This window comes from Sebastes fasciatus, chromosome 16 (genome assembly GCF_043250625.1).
Source record: "Sebastes fasciatus isolate fSebFas1 chromosome 16, fSebFas1.pri, whole genome shotgun sequence".
NCBI classification, from domain to species: Eukaryota; Metazoa; Chordata; class Actinopteri; order Perciformes; family Sebastidae; genus Sebastes; species Sebastes fasciatus.
The window spans coordinates 11359124-11384844 of record NC_133810.1 but is presented as its reverse complement, the minus strand read 5'-3'; the positions used below and the strand labels follow the sequence as shown (position 1 = coordinate 11384844).

The 25721-nt window shown below is 40.8% G+C and overlaps 2 protein-coding genes across 10 annotated transcripts in view; both read right to left on the bottom strand.

Moving 5' to 3' along the window:
- gabra6b (gamma-aminobutyric acid type A receptor subunit alpha6b) overlaps nucleotides 1-25721 on the bottom strand; it is a 277852-nt gene that overhangs the window by 176536 nt on the left and 75595 nt on the right. The window lies entirely within an intron of this gene.
- Nucleotides 1-25721, bottom strand: part of gabra1 (gamma-aminobutyric acid type A receptor subunit alpha1) — a 60548-nt gene that overhangs the window by 5331 nt on the left and 29496 nt on the right. For all 9 annotated transcript variants that reach the window (XM_074610791.1, XM_074610783.1, XM_074610782.1 and 6 more), the window contains exons 3-8: nucleotides 24727-24839; nucleotides 23639-23706; nucleotides 21040-21260; nucleotides 17923-18005; nucleotides 16601-16744; nucleotides 15076-15228 (exon numbers count right to left, since the gene is read on the bottom strand). In XM_074610791.1, the coding sequence (XP_074466892.1) occupies nucleotides 15076-15228; nucleotides 16601-16744; nucleotides 17923-18005; nucleotides 21040-21260; nucleotides 23639-23706; nucleotides 24727-24839 (782 nt within the window). The remainder of the gene's footprint in view (nucleotides 1-15075; nucleotides 15229-16600; nucleotides 16745-17922; nucleotides 18006-21039; nucleotides 21261-23638; nucleotides 23707-24726; nucleotides 24840-25721) is intronic.

Sequence of the window (25721 nt, the reverse complement as noted above, 5' to 3'; positions counted from 1 at the left end):
ATGGACTATATTTGCTAAAATGGAGCAATCTCAAGGTACCATCATATAGGGATGTTGCAGGGCAAGTTTTTTTTTTTTCCTTGAATCAAATGAGCAAGCAGTTCATTCACATTAATCTATGTGAGCAGCTGATACAGTCTTGCAGCTTGTGCTTTTAATAGACTCCGAGAGGTAGAGATTTCCACAGATGCAGCTGGAAGATGCAGTTGTCCTCAGAGATGCTGCTGCTGCTGACTAATACCGGGAAAAATAGGCTTTCTAAATCTGACCTGCACACCAATGCACAAGCAGTCGCGAAGCAATGATGAAGCATAAATGAATATGCATGTTTTTAACCAAAGGGCCTCGTATTAAGGAGCGCACGTCAACCCTGGAAAACCAAATTGCTAAGCTATACGACATCAGCTATCGAGAGCTGGGATGAGACAGAGTACAGAGAGGGAGAGGAAGTGGGTCAGAGCACAGCTAACGATGCGGCGCTCATCACAGAACAGGCTACTGCAGATGTTTACACACCAAATAACATCAGCGCAAGCAGCAAACAATCCACAAATTCAGCCTGGGTTAACATGAAGGGAGCTGGAAAACAGCTGGCTTGAACAGGATTTATAAAATATGCAGAGAGGACCCTCCTCCGCACATGTGGAGAGAGGTGTTTATGGAAAAACACACACATGTACATGATGTACCCCCACATACACACCTCCATGTTTAAAAGATTCATCCACTTTTTAAAATACACTGTAAACTCGATGTCAAACTTCCAAAAATTATAATCTTAAATCTAATCTTAAATCTAATCTTAAATCTAATCTTAATCTTAAAATTATAAAGTGTTTTTTTTGGGAAATTGCTCCTCAATGTTGAGCAAATAGTACTTTTTCTTCTATACAGCTAAGCATCTTTCAGTCAGTACTAGTATCTATTTCTCACCACTTTGCGAGTGGAATGTACTTGTGTTTGGTATATATTATGGCAACATATAGAACAGTTCGATATGATATCTTACGAAAACTTATTTGTGCATTTTCCTACATTGTCCCCTGGGTGAAAGTCTGGGATTTTGGGGGATTTTGGGGGATATATACAAATTACAGTGCATGACTTTTCATAGGCATATCTATAATTGGTGTATGAGAACACCTTAATTGTTAAAAGACTGTTAGAGAGACTTTCTTCACTGTATAGTGACTAATGTACCACCAATTTACACAGCAAATCTCCAGCCTCTTTGTACTGCTGTCATTGCTTCATGTTGATGTCAAAGAATAAAATAAAGATGAAAGACCTCTAATAAAGCTGCTAAAATACTGTTAATTGGTCCTTAACTTAATGTGAGTTATTTTATAGCTGCCTTTGTGATTTACAGGCCATTTCCTTTAAAGGGGGCATATCATGAAAAACTCACTTTTTCAGTGCTTGTGCACATACATTTGGGTATGTGGAGTGCCTACTAAGCCACAAACTGTGAAATATTTAAACCCAGTCAGTTTTTTTTGGGCTACTTAGATAAAAAAAACATGTGATTCAACAAGCCTTTCAGATTTGGCGCCCCTTCCTATGTCACATGCAGGCTCATTAGAACTTATCGCTTGAGAACTACCTTTGCAAAGGTGCACCATATTTTTCTTGTAAGCCACTCAGAGCAGACTTCTGGAGAGGGTCTTAAAGAGACAGGCGCTAAAACCGAGCGTTTCAGACAGAGGTTGAATACAGGTACATTCGAAGAATAAAAAATGATGTGTTTTTTTAACATTAAAGCATGTAAACATGTTCTATTAGAAACCCAAAATACAAGTATGAACCTGAAAATGAGCATGATATGTCCCCTTTAAAATTATTATTTACAAATCTACAAAGACAGTTACGAAAAAAAGTAGTCATATTAAGTTCACAAGCTTGTTGATGACATATGTCAATGAAACGGTTGGTGAATGGTGAAAAAAAAAATGTTTGCCACCAGGCGATCCTATAAATATATCCTATATTTGTTCTACAAAAGCACTGTTGAGTTCAATCAACTCCTTACCGTTTGTATTGGATTACATTATATTGTACAGTGTTCCAGTTATTGTGTCCACCACCTACAAGCTGGAAAAGCAGCTGGTACTGAGTTATTACAATGTGTCCTGAAATGTTATTTCAGAATTATGAATTCTTCTCTTTCTTCTTCCTCCTTGGTTATGATGTAAGTGTTAAGTGATGAATCACATCCTCCCACTCTCTTTTCACATGCTTTTGGCATTACGGAGTTGGTGCTGTGACATGAAGCATAAAGGCTGATTGTTATGTTCTCATTAGTCAGAGCCAAATAAATGATTGGTCATTAGCCATAAGACACCTCTGATGGATTTACTGGATCGGTACAGCAGGTACAGATTCATGGTATTCATTCTGGCTCCGGAGAGACTAAAGCATACCGTAAGTAGGTCAGAATTATTTATTCTGATGTAATTTATTGTCGAGATGTGTTTTTGAGATTTTCATTGCGTGTTCTTTTATCAAATGTCCCAGATGGATATTTTGTTTGGATTAGAAAATGACATACAGGAATAATCAAGAGTAGAACACCTGACTCATCATCACACATGATAGATTTGCACTTCGCATGAGCACAACTGAGATGTGAAGCCGAAAAGCCGTTTATATGCGGTGCGAAGTGATGTCATAAAATTCACACATGACCATGTTCTGCACTGCACCGGCTGCTAAGTAGGGCATTGAAAGGTTTGTTGATATATTGTTATGGGGATGCATGGCAGCAGGAGATATGGAAATATGAAATGATGCTTAGTCACGTATTCGTACCAGATTTGCATACCCTCCATCTCACCCCAGAATTATGTTCATATAAAGCTAATTAACATTAAAAAAACATTTCGGGGGAAGATATTTTTAAGGAACATGTCACAAAACATTCATATTAAACTAAGCTACAAATGTTCACGAACACATTTGTCATTTGTTTCCCCTCAAGGAGTAAAAAACAAAACAAATCCCACGCTACAAAAAAACTAAATCAGTTGCTGGATCGATAATGGTCTAATGCATTTGTTTCCATAAAGCATCTGCTCAAGACAAATTAAGCATGATTATGGAAGTAATGAACAACTAAAAGCACTTAGTTAAGGTTAGGCTGTGGTGTCAGTTAGAATAACTAAAAAGTGAATGCTTAAAGGGCTAGTGTGTAGGATCTGGCGGCATCTAGCGGTGAGGTTGAGATTACAACTGACTGAAGCCTCTCCCGTGTGCCAAGCGTGTAGAAGAACTACATTGCAGACACGAAAATGCGAATCGCCCTCTCTAGAGCCAGTTGTTGTAAGAGTAGCGTAGGTCATTTGGAGCAGAGTCAGTGTATAGAAGTGAGTGGTGAAGCTAGAGAGAGAGAGAGTAGTGGCGACTGGGGCGAGTAACGTTATCGACTCCGGCCCAAGCAGGAAAGAATGATATGAAGCGTAATCTCCAGTGTCAAAGTCCAAATCTTTGTTCGACCTCCTCCCTGCAACATTTCACCAAGCTATAAAAACTTCTTGCATTGGAACTAAATGCTGCCAGTTTACCTGTATCGCTGCTGCAAATTATCTGCATGCAAATGTAGGTTGTAGAATCAACGCATACCATGCATCACATATAAAGCTGTAATTTGACTGGAAGCACCAGCTTGGTGTCACAGTTTAAATCATTTTAGGTACGAGAACAGTGTCTTGTTGAGACTTCCAGTGGAGTGTAAGTCTAACACCAAGGTGTCACTGCTTATGAGGTGGGTGCCAGAACATTCTCCACTGGAGAACAGCCATTGCGAAGCGATTTTGCCAGCAATCATGTGTGCTTATGGCCTCAGCAGGTGCAGCAGGTGCAGCAGGAGCACAGAACATCCATTACTTCAGTACTGAGAGCTACAGAGGTAAAATGGAGTGAAGGAAGATGAATAAGGGGATATCTGTTATGGGAAACAACTACATAACCTAAATACATGCTCGGGAGTAGAATAAGGCCTATATGAGCATATTAGAGATACAAGGAGTACAGTAGTATGAAGGGATGCAGGCAGGTAAGGAAGGTGAATGGAAAGACGGTTGGCAACAGAGTGGTGTCAATCTGTCAGCTATTTTGTTTGCCAGTAAATCAGTTAATTTTGCGGGGGAGGAGGAAGGCAGCACCACTGGGTATTACACAAGGCCTCACAAAAGCGCCCCAATGCTTGGAATCATATATGCTTTACTGTGTTTGACAAGCTCTGTTGTCATGGAAACAAGTCTTCCAACACCACCAACGTCTTAATACCACAAGAGAAAAAAACACTTGGTGATAAAATTTGGAAGGATGCATGGATTTGACCGATCGTTAAGTGTTGGTTTGCTTTGTTGCTTGTGATTTGTTGTATATGTGTCTTCTCACATACTTTAATAGGCTACTCTATCAAAAAGTAGGCACAACTACAAGCCAAGTATACCTTTCTGTAGGCCTATAAGGCAGGAATACTTATTTATACTCTTCTTAAGTATATCTTGATCGAAAGATTAAGTACAACTAGCCCTATAAGCCAAGTATACATAGACTTTTCTGTATACTTGTCAGTATGAGCCAAGTATACTTATGTATACTTTTGTTAAGTATATCTCTGATAATTACATACAAAGTAAACTGAAAGTATACTCTCTTATTTTAAGTTTAAAAGAAGTATACTAATAGCACACTTGAATAAATTATGCTTTTCTTACGTATATCTTGATCAAAATATTAAGTACAAGTAGCCCTATAAGCCAAGTATACTTAGACTTTTCTATTTACTTGTCAGTATGAACCAAGTATACTTAGACTTTTCTGTATACTTGTCAGTATAAGCCAAGTATACTTAGACTTTTCTGTTTACTTGTCAGTATGAGACAAGTATACTTAGACTTTTCTGTAAACTTGTCAGTATGAGACAAGTATACTTAGACTTTTCTGTAAACTTGTCAGTATAAGCCAAGTATACTTAGACTTTTCTGTATACTTGTCAGTATAAGCCAAGTATACTTAGACTTTTCTGTATACTTGTCAGTGTGAGCTAAGTATACTTATGTATACTTTTGTTAAGTATATCTCTGATAAGTACATAAAAAAGTAAACTGAAAGTATAGTCTTTTATTTCAAGTTTAAAAGAAGTATACTAATAGCACACTTGAATAAACTTCTTTTTTTAAGGGTTTGTTAACAATAGTCTGTGTGTGTGGTTGTGCTAACAAGGTGGACAGGTATTTGTTTCCCAACTCCTCCAGGAAGAGCGGCTCCCCTTTGTGTCTGTTTAGTGTTGGGCCTACTTGGGATTAATTTAGTACACTAGTAAGTTGATTCATTAGAACGAGACTCCAGAGCTGGTTTTAAATGACTTCGCTTGACATGTTGTAACTAATAGACTTGAGGCTTTGAAGGCTGTTAATGAACAAAGCCACTGATCTGGAAAGTTCTAACTGGATTAATAGTGGTGTAACTCAATTCTTGAGAGTCCCTTCCACTCAATTTAGCTCGGTGTGCACAAGCACTGACACTTGATTTATATGATACATATCTTCTAACAAGGTTTTTGCCTCTGTTTGCAGATTCACTTCCAAACACACACACATACAGGGTGATGGGGTGGGGGAAAGAAATGTCAAGATATAGAGAAAGATGGTGCGAGAAAGCAAATTTGTGGGAACTAAATTAGGGATTTAAGGTGATGAATGACAAGGTGAGGCAGACTATTTCAAGGTGGGAAGTCTATCACTGCTGCCTCAGGCGAGGAAAAGTTTGATATGACTACAGGCAAACAGTGCAAATGTGCATTTTTTGGTGTGTGTGGGGCAGATAATGTCCACTTGGTTAATAGGTTTCTGACACAGCGAGGTAGAGCTTATAGAAATCTGATGTAGTGTCGATCAGGGTAATCAGTCTGATAGACATTTAGTGCTCGACTGCCTGTAAGGAGCTGCAGATTAAAAAATAAATTGCTCCAGGCATGGCTAAAAATAAATTAATAGGGGTTTTGAGCTCAAGTTTGTTTGCCTCTTACCATCAAATATTTTTTTCTGCCTAAGGTGCAAAATCATTGTTTGTAATTATTATGTTTTTTTTTTCTGACAATTTATTGTTTGCTCTGTTGATTCCGACTTGATTGACAACCCGTGAATGACAGGCTTCGGCTAATCTGACCAATCTCAAGCCAGTGAGTGAAACGTACTGCTCAGCCATTGGATCGCAGCCAAGCCACAGATCTCAAATCTCTGTGGGGGGAGAGTGAGCCTTCGGGGAAATGGCTGTGCTCTCTCTCTCTCTACTCGTATGCTCCCTGGTTCCAGGCAGACATTTGCCTCTGACAACATTGTGACTGAGTAGGCAACCAATCAAACATGACAATCAAAATGTGGGACGAGGTCAAAAGTACGATGTGCAGTGGGACGCCTGTTCACTCAAAGAATATGTAGCTCTTTATGTGTGACTTAAACCCTGTATACAAGGCGGGTGCTAAAGAGGGCTCGCAATAAAGTTGCTGTTAATGAACTGTTTTAGTTCCTTGGCACACAGAGCTACACCTGAACAATGACAGTACAGACAATACTTAGTTTTATGTTTAAGCCTTTAAAAAAGCTTTTCAAAACACTATTATGCTGTGTTCGCACTACGAGCAACACAGCAACAGGCTACAAGTAATTTTCAAAGGAAGCAGGTGACATGCCAACGATGACAACTACAAACTGATGCCTGACACTTGTAGCTGTGTGACGGGGGTGACGTGCTTTTCAGCACTCGAATAAAGCAGTGAAGCGTCAACTAGTCATATGTTTTTGTTTCACCCTATTCCATTCTGTCTGCAAAAATGCAGAGTTCCCAGTGCTATTTAACTACATAACTACATCAACAAGCGCTTGAGCAACACTTCAACGGCGACTCTGCGACAATGTAACTGGTCATGCTGGCTGTTTTGTTGCTTTTGTCGCTTGTAGTGTGAACGTAGCTTTAGAACACCTCTAGTGAAACTTTTCTTTCCTGCATCAATCATATATCTGACGTTTGGATATTACAAATTTCTAAATAAGTTTCTTCATTTTCTCAATCAAAAAAGTTTGACATGCCTTTGCTGCACAGAAGCCATATGGAGGATGTGAGGGTGGCAGGTTGGGCGTACAACCGCAGGACTTTGACATCAGAGACAAACACTGGGTTTAGGTTATAGACCATTACACAGTTGTAAATGTAAACATTCCAAATGTGTCCCAGCTTATTTCCTATTGCAGTGTATGTGAATAACATCAGCTGACAAGCTGGAAGTAACTATGGACCCAAGCTGTTGCCTAGCAATGTAATTCCATTGAGCCGGTCTATAGAAATTTATTAAAGAGATATTGAAATATTGAATGTCAATGTCCCCTCTTGAGCTTCAAGTCATTGTTGATTATTTCAATATTTGACCATGACCACCATCTTTCTCTATCCCAAACCTTAACCAAATACTAAATGAACATCATGCTGTATTGAAGAAGACTTGAAACTAGCGATTGAGACCATAAACTCACGTTTACAATGTTTACTGAGGTAATAAATCAAGTGAGAAGTAGGGTCATTTTCTCATAGACTTCTATACAATCAGACTTCTTTTTGCAACCAGAGGAGTCGCCCCCTGCTGGCTATTAGAAAGAATGCAAGTTTAAGGCACTTCAGTATTGGCTTCACTTTTCGAACCCTGATGTTACCCATTGATCCGTAGTTAATATTGTAGGGAAAACAAATGAAATAAGTCTGAATTTTGACAAAAAAAATTTATATACTGAGGTAAATAAGTTCTATAAACATATTTTTTTAGAAGACAGGGTTGCCAGCACGCATATCACAGATCCTTTCAGTCACAGTTTAATGATTTTCTCACACTTATAGGAAGGATCTTATACTAATGAATTACTGAGTGTACCACTGTTGTATAATTAGTGAAGGCTGTTGATGAATGAACAGGATTCTTGTGTAGGGAGTTGTCAAACAACTTTTTGTATTCACTCAACCAGTCCCAGGAGTGGAGTTGTCTTTCTTGGATGTCTGTCAACATCTCCGCTGTGCTGCGGCCACTTACTTATTCATGCCTTATCAATAACTGCAGCCTCAGGGGGGCCTGACTCACACACACAGCCCATTCAGCATCACTACGTCACCCCTGATTTACATAAATGAAGAAATAAATTGACATGTTGATTGGCGGGTGAGTTAAATGACTGTGCCAGCGCCACAGCTGTGAGAACACACACACACACACACACACACACACACACACACACACACACACACACATACACACACATACAGTACATAGCTGCAGTGCCTATAATGTTGTCAGCTAGTAATCATGAATTTATGAGAACCCGCTGGCATAAAACCAGCAGGTATAGCGAACAAACACATACGTTGACACATACACACTCTACACAACCAAACTCAAATACACCCACACACACACACACACACTACACACGCACACACAAGGTGTTATTCCTTAATGAGCAGATACATTAAACAGCATCATGGGGGAACCAATAAATACCCAGCCAATCGCTTAAAGAGGAGAGGAGGAAGAGAGATAATCTTCTGAGCACTGCTGTCCCTGACAGCTTAGAGACAGAGAACGAGAGAGAGACGGAGATGGAGAGAGGAAGTGAGAGAGAGAGAGAGAGAGAGAGAGAGAGAGAGAGAGAGAGAGAGAGAGAGAGAGAGCACCATATCAGCACCATCAGTGGTTGTTTCCTTTTGCTTTTCATTTGGACTGCAAATAAATACACTACCAACAGTTTTCCACTACACCAGACTGGCTATGAACTAATCAGCCTCTTAATCGGCACAATGATAAATAAGATAACTCTACCCACTGCTGTGTTTTTAAATTGCCTATTCATCTACAGGGAAAGCTTTAGGAAAAAACAGATTTAGCGCGGAGGCTGCGCTTCATAGTCACAATGTAATTCAAACAATGGTGTTAATGGGGTTTCTGTGTCAGATTTGGACGTTTGTGTTGGAAACATAAACCTGATCACATCTAATAGTAATAAGAGAACACATAATATTATTTTAGTGGTTTGTTTATTCTTAGCGATTCTGTTCTGAAATGAAAACAAAGAGAAGTCAAGCTGTGGTGTGTGCGGGAGGAATGACTAAAGTCCATTTGTGCAATTTAGTTATTCCTCCCGTAGTAAATATAATATTAAAAACACCATGTTTTCTTTAAGCCCTATTCAGATATGGAATATGTAGCATTGCTGCTTCATCTATGTGTCTGTTAAAATAATGGCTATGGTCATTTATACATAGAGTAAGTATCTAAATGTTCCTTACAGCTTTGTTTAGATATGACAGGACTAGTACGGAAAGAGCCACAATGGTGGACTGGAGAACTGGAGAACAGCAGCAAATTGAAAAGTCATATAGTATGAAGGAAGAAGATTGTTTTCTGTTTTCTCACAGGCTGCATCAATGACAAATTTTAAAAATGATTTTACCTTGGAAGATTTAATTAGTGGCCATTGTGGGCATGAGTGACGCTCGTCCCTGCTTCTCACAATGAATCCCCTTAATTAATAGTCATTCTTATTTATTTCATCATTTATAAGAGAATTGTGCCGCCTAATTTATAAATGAATGACAAGACATTAAGTTGGGAGCCTAATTTCATTCATATTTTAGCCAGGAGACCACTGTTCGTGTCCCGTCAAGTCAACGTTGACTTATTTTACCTTAATTTTGTTACGTAACGTCCGTACTAAATGGGCGGGTCCATTATTTTCTGGTTGTTTGAGGTTTTTATATAATTCTGTAGCCTTCCCAGTGGTGTTCCTTGTGTATTCAAATCTAAACATTGACATTTTGGTCGAAGTATGTATGTTTTAGCTTCAAAGTGCTATTTTAACAAGCCCTTCTAAAAGCCTTTTCCCACATAACCTGACATAGGTTTCTGCATGATGACGCTGCTACATATACAGTATATATATACATCCTTATAGTCAAGGTATTAACATAACTTAGATGGCTGTCGGCACGCTCCCAGTTTGGAGAAGCAGACAGGAGTACTGGCACAGAAGCTAAGCAATGTACTGCTGTGGATGCCACGTTAGTGTGGATCCGAAAGTCACACAATAACACAAAATAAGCAATCGATGAAACAAAATTACTGTTTTTTGTGAATGGAGACTGGTGGCTTTCTCATGAGATAGCCCTTTCTGACGGGGAACTGAAGCCACTATATCGCTCTCTTCAAAACCACCAAACTACATTCACAAAAGCAGTAATTTTACCTCAGAGAACGTGGAGTATACATATAACCCCACTTCAAAAAATCCAAACTAACTAATGCAGATGGACCCGCCCTTTAACCAATGCCAGTTACGTAACAATACTCTTATTTTATTTTATATAACAAATGTACTTACTTTAACCCAAACCACGGTGTTTTCCTTAGCCTAACCAAGTGCCTTTGTTGCGTAAACCTAACCGAGTTTTAAGGTTTACTTGTTGCACAAGTAAACCTTAAAACTAACCTACATTGTAAGTTTAATTTTGAAAAGACACTATGCATGCAACAAGCGGAAACTGACACGCCGTCCCTGACACGTCCAAAACTGGGGTACCTAGAGCGGAATAGTTTGAAGCGTAGTGCCACTGACTAAGTGTCGCTATTCGATAAGTTGGGTGTGAGAATGTGTTGCATTTTCTTTGTGCATTAGAGGTCATAATTATGTGATAAATGTATTACAGTAAGGCAGAACATTATGTTCATTTAACCTTGTTCTACAGTAGCCTTTACGTTATTGGGATTGCATTGTATTTAGACTTGTATTAGCTGTCTTGCAAATGTTACTGCCAGTTTCAAAACTCTGACGTCTGTCTGCATCACATCATACTCGGTGAATGTTTAAAGCACCATTTACAAGCCCAGCTCTCAAAATAATCACTGTATACGGCCACATAAAGTCGCAACAAGACAAATGGGAGCAGAGGTGCTGAGACACATTTCCGTCCAGCAAACATGGCAAGCAGTGAGACCTTCACCGTCTAACATGAGCACATCATTCCTGAGTTGACACCGAATATTGCCAGGTGGCTTGTTACTTAGGTTGCATTTTGCACATGATTCACCATGATAAAGACATATACTGTATATAAGAGCTTGTGTGTGAAGACAGCTCAGTGTACTCTTTCATTCTAATGGCGCTAGACACATGTACAATGCTTTTGATACACCACATAAATCCTCGACTTAGTTGATAGCCAAAGGATTGAGGTGGCCATGAAAGATCCTGATTGTCTGCTATGTCTTTTTAATGATGCATTTACCGCCATATTGACATTGTAACCTCTTTGAAGAACGGGCTCATTCATCTGCTGTCTCAGACGACGCATATTAATCACATGAATGACCTACCTAGTGTACGGGGGGATGCTGCGCCGCTCTGCGTCTTCATGAAAGCGTGTGTTTATTCGACTGTGCGTGCACACGCTGCATGCATGTAATCTCATGAAGCAGAACCAGCAGTGATAGCATGAGGGACACACACATGCCCTAGATAGTTGTTCGAATCTAATCTAGGTCATCCTCATTTCAAACCCCCTCCCCACCCCCGACACGTGACGAGCACCGCAGGTAGCTAGCTGTGACACATGAAGACACAACTCACACAAACAGACACCGAAACATTGCAGGAAGAGTAGAAAGAAAAAAAAAAGCACTGCAGAGCTGCAAAATTCTGGCGCCTGTAATAATGTTCCTGTGAAAGCTCTTTAAGTAGTATAGGCCAGGGGAGACACTGACATCCGCGGGAAGGAGAGAGGGAAGAAAAACAAGAAGAAAGAGTGTAGGGTGAGGTAACTCAAGGACATTCTGCCTGCTGCTGTGCTGTGCTGCTGCGGAGCATGCTGCAGACTAGCAAGAGCTTTCCTTTTGGGCGGTATTATGTAAGACCTCAGTGTGACAGACAGACAGATACACACCAGATACACACAAACACTCCAGTACACATGCCCAGACACATGCGCACAACACACGATTGGTGCGTACACGTACACACACACACACACACACTGACGAACACTTACATCACACTCAGGCAGGCACGCACACACTTGTAGGCAAACATTCAGAGCACGTAAATCTAAATTCACACTGAGCCTTGTGCTTGAATTTCTACTGCAGCCAGCCACAACTGATTAAAGCTCTTGTTCGCCTCATTGGTGCAGAGACGGAATAGAGCAGCAGAAGAAGAAGAAGAGAATGTTGTGCAATGATGTTTGGACTGAATACGCCGTTCTTTCTTTTTAACATTTAATATCCTTGAAGGGAAGAGTTTGACATTTCGGCAAATGCGCTTATTAGCTTTCTTGCCGAGAATTAGATGAGAAGATTGATACCGCTCTGTCATCGCCGTGAGGTTGCCAGGCAACCGGCAGAGACACGAGGAAGATGCTGTGCCTCGGCCACTGCTCATGGAATTGTTGCAGCATGTTGTCCTTTTCTTTCCATTTCTGTTTGCGTCCAGATTAAACAAACAAGATGGAAATAAGTGAGCTTTAGAGGTGTTGGTAGTTTTGACTTTTTGGACAGAACCAGGCTGTATGCTAATGTAAGGGATAATGTACAGCGAGACGGTCATTGTTGTGAAATAAACCCCGAAAGGGCGATGCCGCACTTGGAGGGGTTTCTTTGACAACAATGGTCCGCTAGCTGTACATTATCTCGCTTATTACACGGCTAATTACTTAAGAAATCAATAATTTGACACAAAAATGGTCCGCCAGAGTCTGACATCAGAGCTGCGCCCATAGCAACGGTCTTTTATAAAGACAGACCGCAGAAGATCAGGTATTCAACAAAGCCGTGTAATAAGCTAGGCGAATCGCCTTCTGGTTCCAGCTCTCATCTTAGTCTCATCAAAGGAGGCGTACATTTACATCAAAATGTTGAACCATTCCTTTAAAACGAATGATTTTTGTCCACATCAGAGAATGTTTCTCCGCAGCAGTACCACGAAGCAAACGATCGAAGACCACATCCTTTTTTTTGTCAGCAGCGTCCCTTCCTCTGAAGTCTTGTCTCGTATCACAAATGAAGATGTGTTGTTCACACTGTAGTAAATACTGACAGCAAACTGACATTCTTGGCGCAATGAAATAAAGCTGAACTCCAGGGTCACTGACAGCTGCGTGTCTCACAGTGGCTTCTATTTACTTCAAAGCAAAGTGTCAGAAGTATTTCATTTTCAAGTTCAATCAGATGTCGTTACAGTCATTTATCTTAGGACCGAATACACTTGCCATATATATTTTTCTTAGAAAGGAAGCAAATGATGATGCAGTAAGTTATGTATTTTGACTGAATTAGTTTTCAAACAATGAATATGTTATAATTTATTGTGTTGGTATGATAAATTGCTGCATGGTGCAATACCACCTCATTATTATGTTAACCAACGATAATAGCGTAATAGAGGTCAACAGTGACCGCCCACTTTTTTAATGGCTCCAATTCCCGAAGCGAGGGAGTTGAAGTATCTCGGGGTTTTGTTCACGAGTGAGAGAAAAAATGGAGCGGTAGATGGAGAGGCAGTTCGGTGCGGCATCAGCAGTTATGCGGGCGCTGTACCGGACCGTTGTGGAGAAGAGGGAGGTGACCCCAAAGGCAAAGCTCTCGATTTACCAGTCCAGCTACGTTCCAACCCTCACCTATGGTCATGAGCTTTGTGTAGTGACTGAAAGAATGAGATTGCGGATACAAGCGGCCGAAATGAGCTTCCTTCGTAGGGTGGCTGGGCTCAGCCTTAGAGATAGGGTGAGGAGCTCAGACATCCGGAGGGACCTCGGAGTAGAGCCCAAAGGGGCCAACTGAGGTGGTTCGGGCATCTGCCTCCTGGACGCCTCCGTTTGGAGGTTTTCCGGGCACGGCCAACTGGTAAAAGGCCCCAGGGTAGACCCTGAACACGCTGTAGAGATTATATATCTTGTCTGGCCTGGGAACGCCTCGAGGTCCCCCAGGAAGAGCTGGAAAACATTGTTGGGAAGAGGGCCATCTGGAATTGCTAAGCCTCCTGTCCCCGCAATCCGGCCCCGGATAAGCGGAAGAAAATGGATGGATGGATGGATGGTTCCGGAAGTGGATTTCAATCCAATTCAATCTCAATTTTATTTGTATAGCCCAACATCACAAATCACAAATTTGCTTCAGCCAACCAGCTACGCAATGAATCATGATCATAAAACATTTGATGGTACAAGACTGTCTACATAATTTTAAGAGTGAAGGAACTAGTCTTCCCATAAACCATTGGGAATTGCGACTTGCCGCCTCAGGAAACTCCAGAAAAACTTTTAAACTAACCATTGTCGATCTAAAATGAAGACAGATTCAGCACCTACATGCCTTATTTCTCGCCTCAAATGTTTTCAGAAATACATTTCGGTGAACTATTTTCATAATATAAGGAGGAAGTTTCCACCCTCACTACCCTCACTACCCTCACTAGGTGTTCACAGGTGCAGTACACATCTCCATGGTACTAGCGAGCTCCACCAATCAGAAAATGTCGCTGTTACACTTAGGATTGTGGGTAGTGTAGTACTTCTCCATGACATTGCGAATATTTTTCTTAAAAACAGGGTTTATATCATACAGACTAGTGGCTTCTACAGAAGCATATACTATTGTTTCACAATCTCACAGCTCGTGGAGAGTCCAGCATGAATGGTTACGACATGATGGCTAATAATCAAATCACAAATATTTTATTATAGCTTATAGATATATGTTATTACATTATTCTAAAAACTGCAATACTGTAGTAAAATCACTACATCATGTCATATTGTGACATAATAATGACATTAGGAGGCTGTATTATGTTTTTGTTCCATTTAGAGGGACTTTTTCCATGCCTTGCTCAATGGCACTATAGTTGTGAGTGACTGCCTGATGTCAGGCCATCATATCTTCCACATTTATTTTCCCAGAACAGATTTGAAAGCTTCTGGTGATGGGCTCATGTCTCTAACACACAGATGTTTACAAGAGGGAGATGGGAGCAGACGACTCACCAAAGACAGTCCTGGCAGGGACGGACTCTCTGTTGAGCCAGAACGACACTTGGGAGAGGATGACTGTCATGATGCAGGGTAGATATGTCTGGATCACAAAGTAACCAATTTTCCTCTTCAGGTGGAAGTGGGTTGTCATCACGACATACTCTCCTGTGGCGAGCAGACAAAAGACGTGAAGTCAGAAAGAATACAGGGATAAACGTTGCACTTCAAAATATATATTTAGGACATCTATTGCACCTGTCCCTAGACTAAATGCTTTTTCTTCTAAATGGTTTGTTGTGTTTTGGCCTTCACTTTTATTGTGGTTGAGATTTATTGTAGTATAGCGTAGTTATGGGTGTCATTTGTCAACAAACTCAATACCCAGGCATGATCCATTTCATCAATGCAGTTAGACCCGGTCGCTAAGAGAATAAGACCGTCACAGGGACAGCACTGGGGTTTTATCTGGTTATAGCATGTTGATACATAAATAACTGGAATGAATAAAAAGCTTGGTAGATGCAGTCACTTGGGAGCTTGTTGCTAATAAAGCAAAGCCTGGATTGGGGGGGCTAGAGCTGTCTTAAGCATTACTTTCTGCCTGCAGCTATAGCGTCACTGCAAACAGGTCACCCATTTTATGCTGTCACTAATTTTCGCCAGTATCAATGCAGAAAAGAGGAGGTGGAAAAGAGACGTAACAGCCAGTAGGGAAATTATGAATCTAGGCCATGGCCTGTCATTGGTAAAGAGACAAAGTGATGCCACCGAAGATGCGGATGAACTGATGCAGCTGTGTCAAAATTAGCAGTTTCAGACCAGTGATGAAATATGACTAAGACTGAGTGAGCCATGAAGAGGGCTATGTATTGTATTTAGCTTGGACTGGGTAGTGTGAACATTAAATATGTCAAATTAATGAATTTAAAATTCGGGCTGTCAATGTCAACGCGATATATGATGATAATATCTTTAACGCATTAACACAACTTGCGATTTTTAGGTTGTAGTGAGCTCAGTTGTAATGCTAGAATGAAGATAGGTGGAGTTATATGAAACTATAAAAACCTAAGGAATCCACTGGTACCAGCCATGTCATAGTAGCTTGTCATGAAGGAGGCTAAATAACGCTCCAAACTTAGGCTAAATTTTGGCGAGGAAAAACTGGCCTGTTGGGCTTGAGTTTGCCATTTTATGATTTGAGTATATTTTTTTATGCTAAATGTAACCTATGAGGGTTTCTGGACAATAATTGTCATTGCTTTGTGTTCTTAATTGATTTCCCATAATAAATATATACATACATTTGCATAAAGCAATCATATTTGCCCAATCCTATGTTGATAAGTATTTAATACTTGACAAATCTCCCTTTGAAGTACATTTTGAACAAATAAAAAATGTGTGATTTAATCGCGATTCAATATTTTAGTCGATTGACTGCCTAGTTAAAATGTTAAATTTCCCCTAAAGACATGTATTTATTTCACAGTAAACTGTATCATTCAGAACATACTGTGACCAAACTGAAACCTACCTGTGCTGGACAGCACCACACCAGAGTCCACACTCTGCCCCATCAGATCGTACTGGTTTAATCTGGACCCATCCTCTGCCACCACCACAGACTGGGCAGCTCCTCTGGTCCACACGTACACCACCTCTGCTCGAGTGTAGGCATCTAAAAGGGACGGACGGAGCGCAAAGTTATAAATTATTTCGCTGCTGGTTGTCTGTTGTCACGTGTTGCCTTGCAGGTTATATTTCTGGAGTTGCTAGGGATGCCAGTTGCGGAAAAAAAAAATCGGGAACGAGGTCTTCCACTCAAATCCTCTGGTTTTGTTTTACCTCATCTCAGTTGTCGTCTCTCATCTCGTCTAGTCTGCTGTCATCTCTATTCTGCCTGTCTTGTCTCATTTGCTATTTAAGCATATTATTTTCTTTCACCTTGTTAGAACGTCTGCTAACCTCATCTCCGCTGTTTTAATCTTTTTAAGCTCATCCCGTCTCATATTTTGTCGTCCCCTTTTCAAACGAGTTTAGCATTTTAACGTATGATGTGATGTGATGTCGCGTCACGTCGTGTCGTCTCTAAACGTAAGAAAACAAACAAACAGGACAACATGACCTTAAAACAGCCAAGTCAGTCTTTTCTTGCCTCGGGCCACCCAACCTGTCAAAGCTGCAGTGTGGCTCGACCACTGCAGAGGAAGGGATGGCTCCACTGCAGACTGCAGCATAAGGAAGAGAGCTCATCACTGAAATATTTAGGGAGTGAGTTCAATACAAAGGGGGGGTTGAGGCTCGGTCCTCTCACTCACGCTGTGCAGCTGTCTGAGGAATGGCACAGAGACAGTGTGACGTTCACTTCTCTATCTTTTTCACTTTTGCTGCATTTTTGATTGCTTTCGCTCCTCCCCCACTCTATGTTTTTATCCTGCCTAGTTCTTCTCTATTCTTGTCTCCAAACCTCCATCACTCCATCTCTTGTTATGTCTTCTCGAGGATGATGACGGGTAGGGGTAGCTGTCAGCGGTGAGCAGCTGGTGTGATGCTCTGGAAACGTTACAAAGAGTGCTGCCTTGGATAAACACAGGTCTGTGCGCTGCTCGCCTGCCAGGGTCTTGCAGGGTCTTGCAGGGCCTGGCAGGGTTGAATGGGGGGACCAGAGGGGGGCCTTGGCGGACAGTTCCTCCGGGGGAACAGCTGTTACCACACTGCCATCCCTTATCGGGAGCTGGTGCAGGGGTCGCGCTTCCAGTTGGATGAGGTAGTGACGGCGTGTCAGAGAGGCATGTGTGTCGGTGTGCATTTATGTGCATGCATGTGAGGTTGTGTGTGAGTGCAGAGGCCACTTACAGCTGCCAAACTTCAGCGGACAAGCATGGGCATCCATAGGGAAGTCTTCCAGGTGCATGGGACATTCTGCTCTTACAGTGAGCCTAGAGAGATTCATACAGACATGGATAGAGAATTAGAAAAAAAAGCAAGGAAATAAGGAAAAACACAGATTGTGGCAAAAACAGGAAGGAAGAAATAACAGTGACAGAGCTCAGGCTGTTCTCATACACACCTGATTTAACTGTTATCAGGCCATTAAATAGGCGTTATCTGTCGCTATACGCACCATAGATGTGGGTCGTAAGGAACTGCTACATATACTATGTTGTAAAAGTGAAAGTGAATCTTAAAAGCAACACGTTCTAACACGTTATTAAACTGAATGAAACATTACATTTCATTTTGAACACAAGCAAAAAGGGTTCTTTAGGTTTAAGCAACAAAAAAAGCAGTTAATTTCAGGGAAAAACAGACAAACAAATTCCAGTCCCTTGGGTGAAAACCCTGTGTTTTGTTTCTTATCCATTGTCTCCAACTACTTTCACGCTGTCTATACTACAGCGCCTCACTTCCGCTTCTGCTGCTGTCATAATTACTACGGTTGCTACAGGTCGCTGTTGTGTTCTTTTATAACTTCTTTCGGTGATCTACTATGTGAGTAGATGATAAAACCTACTATTGGGTGTAGTAGGCCCCTATTGAACCACATCTATGGGGCTTATAGCGACTGATGACGCCTACTTAATAGCCTGACAACAGTCTAATTGGCTCTCATACACTGTTCGTAGCTATACCTCATATGTATCCCACAAAATCAATTTGTATGTAATCCACGTAATCGTGAACTAAAGAGCGAGAAATGCCACGTAGGGAGGAGGTCGGGGTGGAAGGGTGGGTAAAAAAACACCTGACTTTCACCCAGGAAACCGGCATTCGAACCCAATGTGAAACCAGAAGTCAACGTTGATTTGTTTGTCACATAACTTCTGTACTTAAATTACGTCACTTCTGGAGCTATTTTAACTCAAACCACGATATTTTCCTAAACCTAACTGAGTAGTTGTGTTGCCTAAACCTAACCAAGTTGTTTCCTGTGAAAAAATAAGTTTATTTTTAAAAGACTGTATGCATGTAACGAGTGGAAATTAACACTTGCGTCACGTGTTGTTGGACATTCGTAGGAAAATGCATGAAAAATGATGTTGCAGTGATGGTGGAGGGGTGAGCAAGAGGACCAGAAGAATCAGTACAGTGTGGCACCAGGAACATGTGGTGCCACATTTTCCATTTCCTCAGCACCAAACACTGTCAAACTGCAGCTCCTTTCCCCCAAACCAACAGAAACGCTCCAGTTCCCTGAGCTGTGGGTTTCTATTTCCTGACAGCTTGGTGAAAAACAGCACGTCAGGCCACCCGTGACACACTAATCTCCCATCCATCCCTCATCTCGCTCATCTGTGACAGCAATATGGGCTCCGCCTCTACCCCCTCCCCCTGCTAGTAAACATGTTAAAACAAATGTTTTACAATCCTCGCCTTAGACATCTCACATTAACATCACTCTACGGCGTGCGTCAAGGTTCGCGCCGTCTTTCAGGCTTTTATTTACCCGCATACCCGCTGAAGGGCCACTACCGAGGTGCCACGACTGGTTCTGAACTCAGCTCAGCCGGTCGTACACCTTATCTTCCTGCTCGCAACTGTCAGGTAGCATCCCCAAAGTGATAAATCATGACAGGATAAAACTGTTTTATTTTTCCTGGTGAACACCACAATGGAAAAATGACAAATTGGAATGAAAATGCATGTGGTATAGAGAAGTTATAAATGGCTGACTATAATCTCTAAAGAACAATAAATAAATAAATATATAGAAATAGAAATGTTACCGTATATGTTACTCTATAAAGTGGAGTAATGTGTGTATTCACAGTTAAGGGGAGACACTACAAGTGAATAGGGTTAACATTTTAAATAATAGATATCACCACGAATCTTCCCCAGTTGATTAGTTAAAATAAGACAATTATTTTTTGAATTACAAGTTTTCTGTAATTGTATATTTAAATATGCAAATGAGGCATCATCTTATCAAATATGTGCTAATTTTCATACATTTCCAGAGCAGAAATATGAATATTGTATAAAGCCAGGTTCAAAATTCTTGTTTCATTTTGTTGACATTAGAGTAAAAAGTTTTAACAAAGGGAATCATGGATTATTATCTATTTTCATCACTCCATCAATCCGATGATTAGAGCCATAAAAACATGAAATCAAATCAAGTTTTCAGGAATAAAATGTTTTATAATCAGATCCAGAAGAAACCGCAATCTAAAAATCTTGGTTTGGTGTATGTAAGTGCTACTGAAGTGGAGATTTCAACTCATTTTGAGAAAATGGTCTTTTAAAGATATGTATGTTTGTTGTTCAAGTTTTCTGAAATGTTTAAATATGCAAATGTGGCATTATCTAATGTTAACTTTTTGGCAAATTTAGGAGAAATCTACAGACGCAAATAGACAAGGTAGTAAAATAAAAACCTAAATGTGTATTTTGTATGTTTTCTTTCCACTAGTTTGAAAGACGACATGTTATGTGAGCAAAATAGCCCGAAATCTTAAAATTGACTAATGCATGAAAACACAATGTATAGTGTCTCGCCTGAAACAGGGTAGAAGCTACGCACCTCAGAAAAGTTACTCTATAAAATGTTTCATTTAATAGCTTAAAAGATAAAGCTGGTAATTTTCTATTTCATTCCTAATGACAACAAATTCCATTATTAGAAACTGTGACCAAAACCGACAATCAATTGATCTTACTATAAGTACTGTCTGTAGCTAAAGACTCTGTGGCACAGATCTCCATCAACACATCAATAAACCACACTGTTGGACTGGGTGACATGTTCCTTCATTCCCATGACCGCGGGCACTGATATATATCACGAGTCAATTCCACATACACCATTCTGGTGCCATCAAGTTCACCAAATGTGTATAAATCCACAGCTGAAAACGCACTTCAGTTTGAGTAATGTTACAATATTTCAGTGTCAGCTCAAAAACATTTTAGTCTCTTGCTCGTTCTGAGAGCCTTTACTGCAGCGGTGTAGAACTATAGTCAGCCTACCTCATGGTGTACAGCAGCGTGCCTTCCTCTGTGATTCGCAGCAGCTTGTTGGGCATGGTCATGTTGTGAGCCACCGACTTCTTGCCGTTGTGGAAGAAAGTGTCAGGGGTCCAGATCTTGCTGGCCATCAGGTTGTTGAGACGCAGCACAGCCATGGGGCCTTTAAACTTTAACCTTTCATCCTTCCAGCTCTGTCTGAAGAAGACATCAATGGTGTACTCCTACAGGTGGACGATGGGAGGTAGAGAGACACACAAGTCAAGCAGGAAGACAAAAACAGAAATAACCCACCCTGTAGCTGTTTTCTTTCCACCTCCATTGTCTAAAGCTGGCTTGGGGAAGATGCTGAGTAATCCAACCTTATTTTTTACCCTTTTCTTGTTCTCACTTTTTTCCTTTTTCCCCCCTTGTGTCACTTTGACTTTCTTATGGTGGTCTTGGCCTAGTTTCCCTGCTGGTAGCTGTCTCTTCATGTTAAAGGCTTTGGCTAAATAAAGGGAGGATCTAGTGGACAGAGGTGCATGGTTCTCTGGCTGGTGTTTTTTTTCTAAACGAATGCCTCTGTTGTTAAGTATAGTAATTGTTCTCGATTAGTATTATGTGTCTTTTCCATTTTCTTTCATTAAATTTTTCACCTAATTACGGTCTGGGCATTTTAATGCGCTGTATGCAAATGGAGCATCATTTAGCATTTGGTCATTTGGCATTGCATTGTTAGGTAAGTGCCAAGGATGATCATTGTTTGCATTTATCTTTGGGGGAAACTTCTTCGCTCAGTAATCTAAATTGCATTGGGCACAAAAAGGAGGCGCTGGACACAAAATTAAGAGGACATTTCATTTTGAAGGAGGCTAATGACTCTAGCTGAGAGCAGATTCTAATGGCTCCACATGACTGCCCGGCAGAGTAAAAAACGGAGCCTCTAAAAATTACAGCGCAGCCTGTTTTTTTGTTCTCTTCTCCCCCCTATTTCCACATGGCTCACGTAAGATAATTAGTGCGAGCTGAAACAGAGCTTCAAGGTAATAGAGGGGGTGGGGGGATAGGGTGACGCCGGAGATGGAGATGGAGAAAATGTTCTTCAGCTCTTCCTTCTGGCCTTAACACAGCCGCAAAATAGTCCTGGCCCCGCATGTCAGCCGGCGCAATTAACTCAGATTACGTCAAATGGAGTACAACACTTCACGTGCAGATAACAGGAGTCTTTTTTTTCCCCAAATGGTAAAGGAGAGGCAGTGAGACATTTGGATGAGATTAATTGGTTTCCAGTGCACAGAGTAAAGATCAGATGCTCATGTTTGAACAGCCCACGGCTTTTTTTGTTTTTAGGTAGCGTATTGAAGAAAGAAACCACAAATGTGATGACTCATATGTGGATGTTGCATTTTAATTTGATATTAATGTAGCCATTTTTTTGTTGTTGTCGCTGTCGAATCATCAAAATGGGATGCACCAACAGCTTGACCTTACAAATCACAGCAACGAATAATATAAAAGCCATGTTTGCTGCAATTAGATTACATTTCAGGAGTGAAAGAGATCTCAATATCCATAAGATATTTTTTTCAGTAAAGACAGATCAGCATGTATATAGTTCTGAATTGTGAATACTCTATCTCCAATTGGGGCTATTCTTGGAGAACATACTATGGAGCAAATATGATAAAAAAGAGTAATTTTTATAAAACGGTCACTATATCCTGACAGTAGTGCATGAGACAGGTAATCTGAAAAAAATCATGTGCCTCTGTGTCCATTGGTGCTTCTAATGGCATCTGCAAGATCTCACAGAGCGGAGGAAAACAACCAATAAGAGCCAATCTGGAGCTTGCCGTCTCTGAGCCAGCTGTCAATCACTCGCAAACTACGATCAAATGGTCAAACTAGACAGTGCTGATCAAATATGAATCAATATTCTGTTACTGTAATGCCTACTTCTCGCCTGAAATGTTTGCAGAAACATCTTGTAGTGTACTGTTTAGCTGTAAAATGAGAAAGTTGTGACCCGGCAGCCATGTTGAGATCAGTTGAGGAAATACCAAGAACCGCACACCAGCCGGAGCACAGCCAATAAGAACGCTCTCTCTCTGAAATGACCTGTGATTGGTCAAAGTCTACCGTCATGGGCGACATAGATTTTTTTAAAGCCTGAAAACAGAGCCATGAAGAGGTGCAGAAGTCTAGTTATCTCTCAGAGAACTTGAATTACAATATGCTGAAAGGATCTTTACCCAATGATGCCAGAAATATACTGCCTACCCCCACTTAAACATTTCAAAACAAACAGTTTGAGGTCGGAGTTCACAGCATATTTCGACATCCACATAAAAGCCACATGCAGCCATATATTTACGAGCATGGGTGGCATTTACGTAGAGCGGGATTACTTGACCACGCACCAGAAAATACATTTCACACATGTGACAGTTTTATTAACACATCAGGAGTTAATGGAATGAATCGTCAAATTAATAATTATTTTACAGTTTAGTCACATTGTGTGCCCAGAGAGGTTAGAAGACAGGGGGTGAGGGTGGAGGAACAGGGACAAGGGGGGGAGGGAAGCTAGTGACATTTACAGAGGCGGAAAGAGTCTTACCATGTCATGGTCCGAAACGGGCCCAATACTAGTCACGAAAATGTCAGTCTTGACTTCAGTTACACGCTCTGTTGAAGCAGGAAATTGCCAGAGTGAGTGACTATCAGTGGCATTCATTAGCCCTTAACTACCTGTTAATACAAGACCACCTGGCTATAGCTTCTGATCCATTCAATCTATTCAGCGTTATTTTTAACACACACACACACACACACAAATTGGAGAAAAATACACCACCATAAAAATGCTCATTTTGGATGTCGATAACCATTTCTGCTGGTATTGGTTTCAGTGTCAGCTCCATTACCCGGACAGTGGTTCAATCTCTTCATAAATTTGCGCATTGCTGTGTTACTGAAAATATGCCACTCTGGTCCCATAATACTGATAGCTTAAAATGGGTCCACTGGGGATTCAATTGGAGGAGGTGGCAGAGGCTATGTGTGTGTGTTCCTTTTGATTCTGAATCTGAAATATGACAGCCATGATTTATGAATGATACCCATCATAATCCATAATTTCTTCCCCCTCGGCTGCTGAACTTCTAGTTTTATTCGCCTGTCGGTCTGTTTGATGCCTGCTGCATCACACTGTGCGATCCTCAGTGTCCTTCACACACCAATTCTCACATTATCGCTCTCCCGTTTCTCTTTTAACTCCCCGTTTCTTTCTCTATATTTCTCTCCTTTTCCATTTCTGGATTTGTCTCTCATGCAGTCTCTCTGCCATTTTGTTTCTCTCCATCTCTTTCTCTCTAACAATGGACAGTTGACAATGGAGTGAACAGCAGCCCACACAATAAAATGTCATTCGCTGTGTTATATTAGAAGAAGTGCTGGCTTTATGAGAATTCACTGTTTCACAAAAGCAGCAGGTGAAGAATGAGTTCTTGTATTCTTAATTATCACACTTGGAATCTGACACTGAAAGCAAAACCACCTCTATAAGATTGAGTCACATGGATATTACTATGTGGAGTCATGTGGAGAGTAAGCAAGTCTTTCAGATGATATTTGCATATTTACAAAAAAAGATTCAAACAGTCACCGTGAGGGACAAAAGACATTCAATGGCTTGGGTTTACTGACCTCCCAGTCCTGGCCGGAGGCGATTGTCGTAGCCATCCAGAAGGCTGTCTAAGATCTTGGTGAACACTGTAGTGTTATCTTTCTGTTCATCTGTCATGCCGTTCTGCCCAGCGCTAACAAAGCAAAGAAGAAGAAGAAGATTTAAAGTTAGAGTCCAAAACCACAGTCGAAACTGCCAAAATAGTAAGAGCATACTCTGAATATGAATCATATATGAAAGGCAAAAACAAATCTCTGCTCTTTAGTTAGCGAGAAGATGGCTCTGCTGAAGTACTCGGTCGACGCAGACTGCATCGCGAAAAACAAGAAAACTCAAATCCTGCATGACAATCGCAGAACCTGCATTTCCCCGTCATTGTCAATTTACAATACACAGTGTGTGACCATAAGGTTTTATATCATATTGATATAACCAAGTGATTGTTAAGAGATGGATTGGAAAGCAAACTATTCCATTATCCTGCATCATCCCTTTAGAAAGTGTAGCTTGTGTTATTTGATACTGGGCATGCAGAACACACGTGTGTGCGAACACACACACACACACATGTATTGTAGGCACAATCTCACAGAGAGAAAGAGAATAGAGAAATCATTATCCATTATTTATACCTTAATATGGTCTTTTAGACCACAAACGCCTTGCTGAATGTGCTCTTTGAACAACATGAAACAAAATGCTCAGAGCGATGCCGAAAAACAGTCACAACCAGTGATTGTAAGAGCAGAGTTCGCAGCATCTCCACGCATAAATATTTCAACGCACTCATAATCAGGAATACAGCCCTTAATTATATCGCATAAAGGCGGGATGCGACAGGAAGTGTGCATGTGTTTGCATACCTACAGTCGATGCACGCATGCACAGAAGGCTCAGGGTCTACGCCCATATGCAAGATTGTGTGCATATTCATGTTTGCATGTGTGATGATAATCAGTCTCTCACAATGTATGCCTCTAAGCAATCATTCTCTCTTTCTTTTTTATGCCAATAG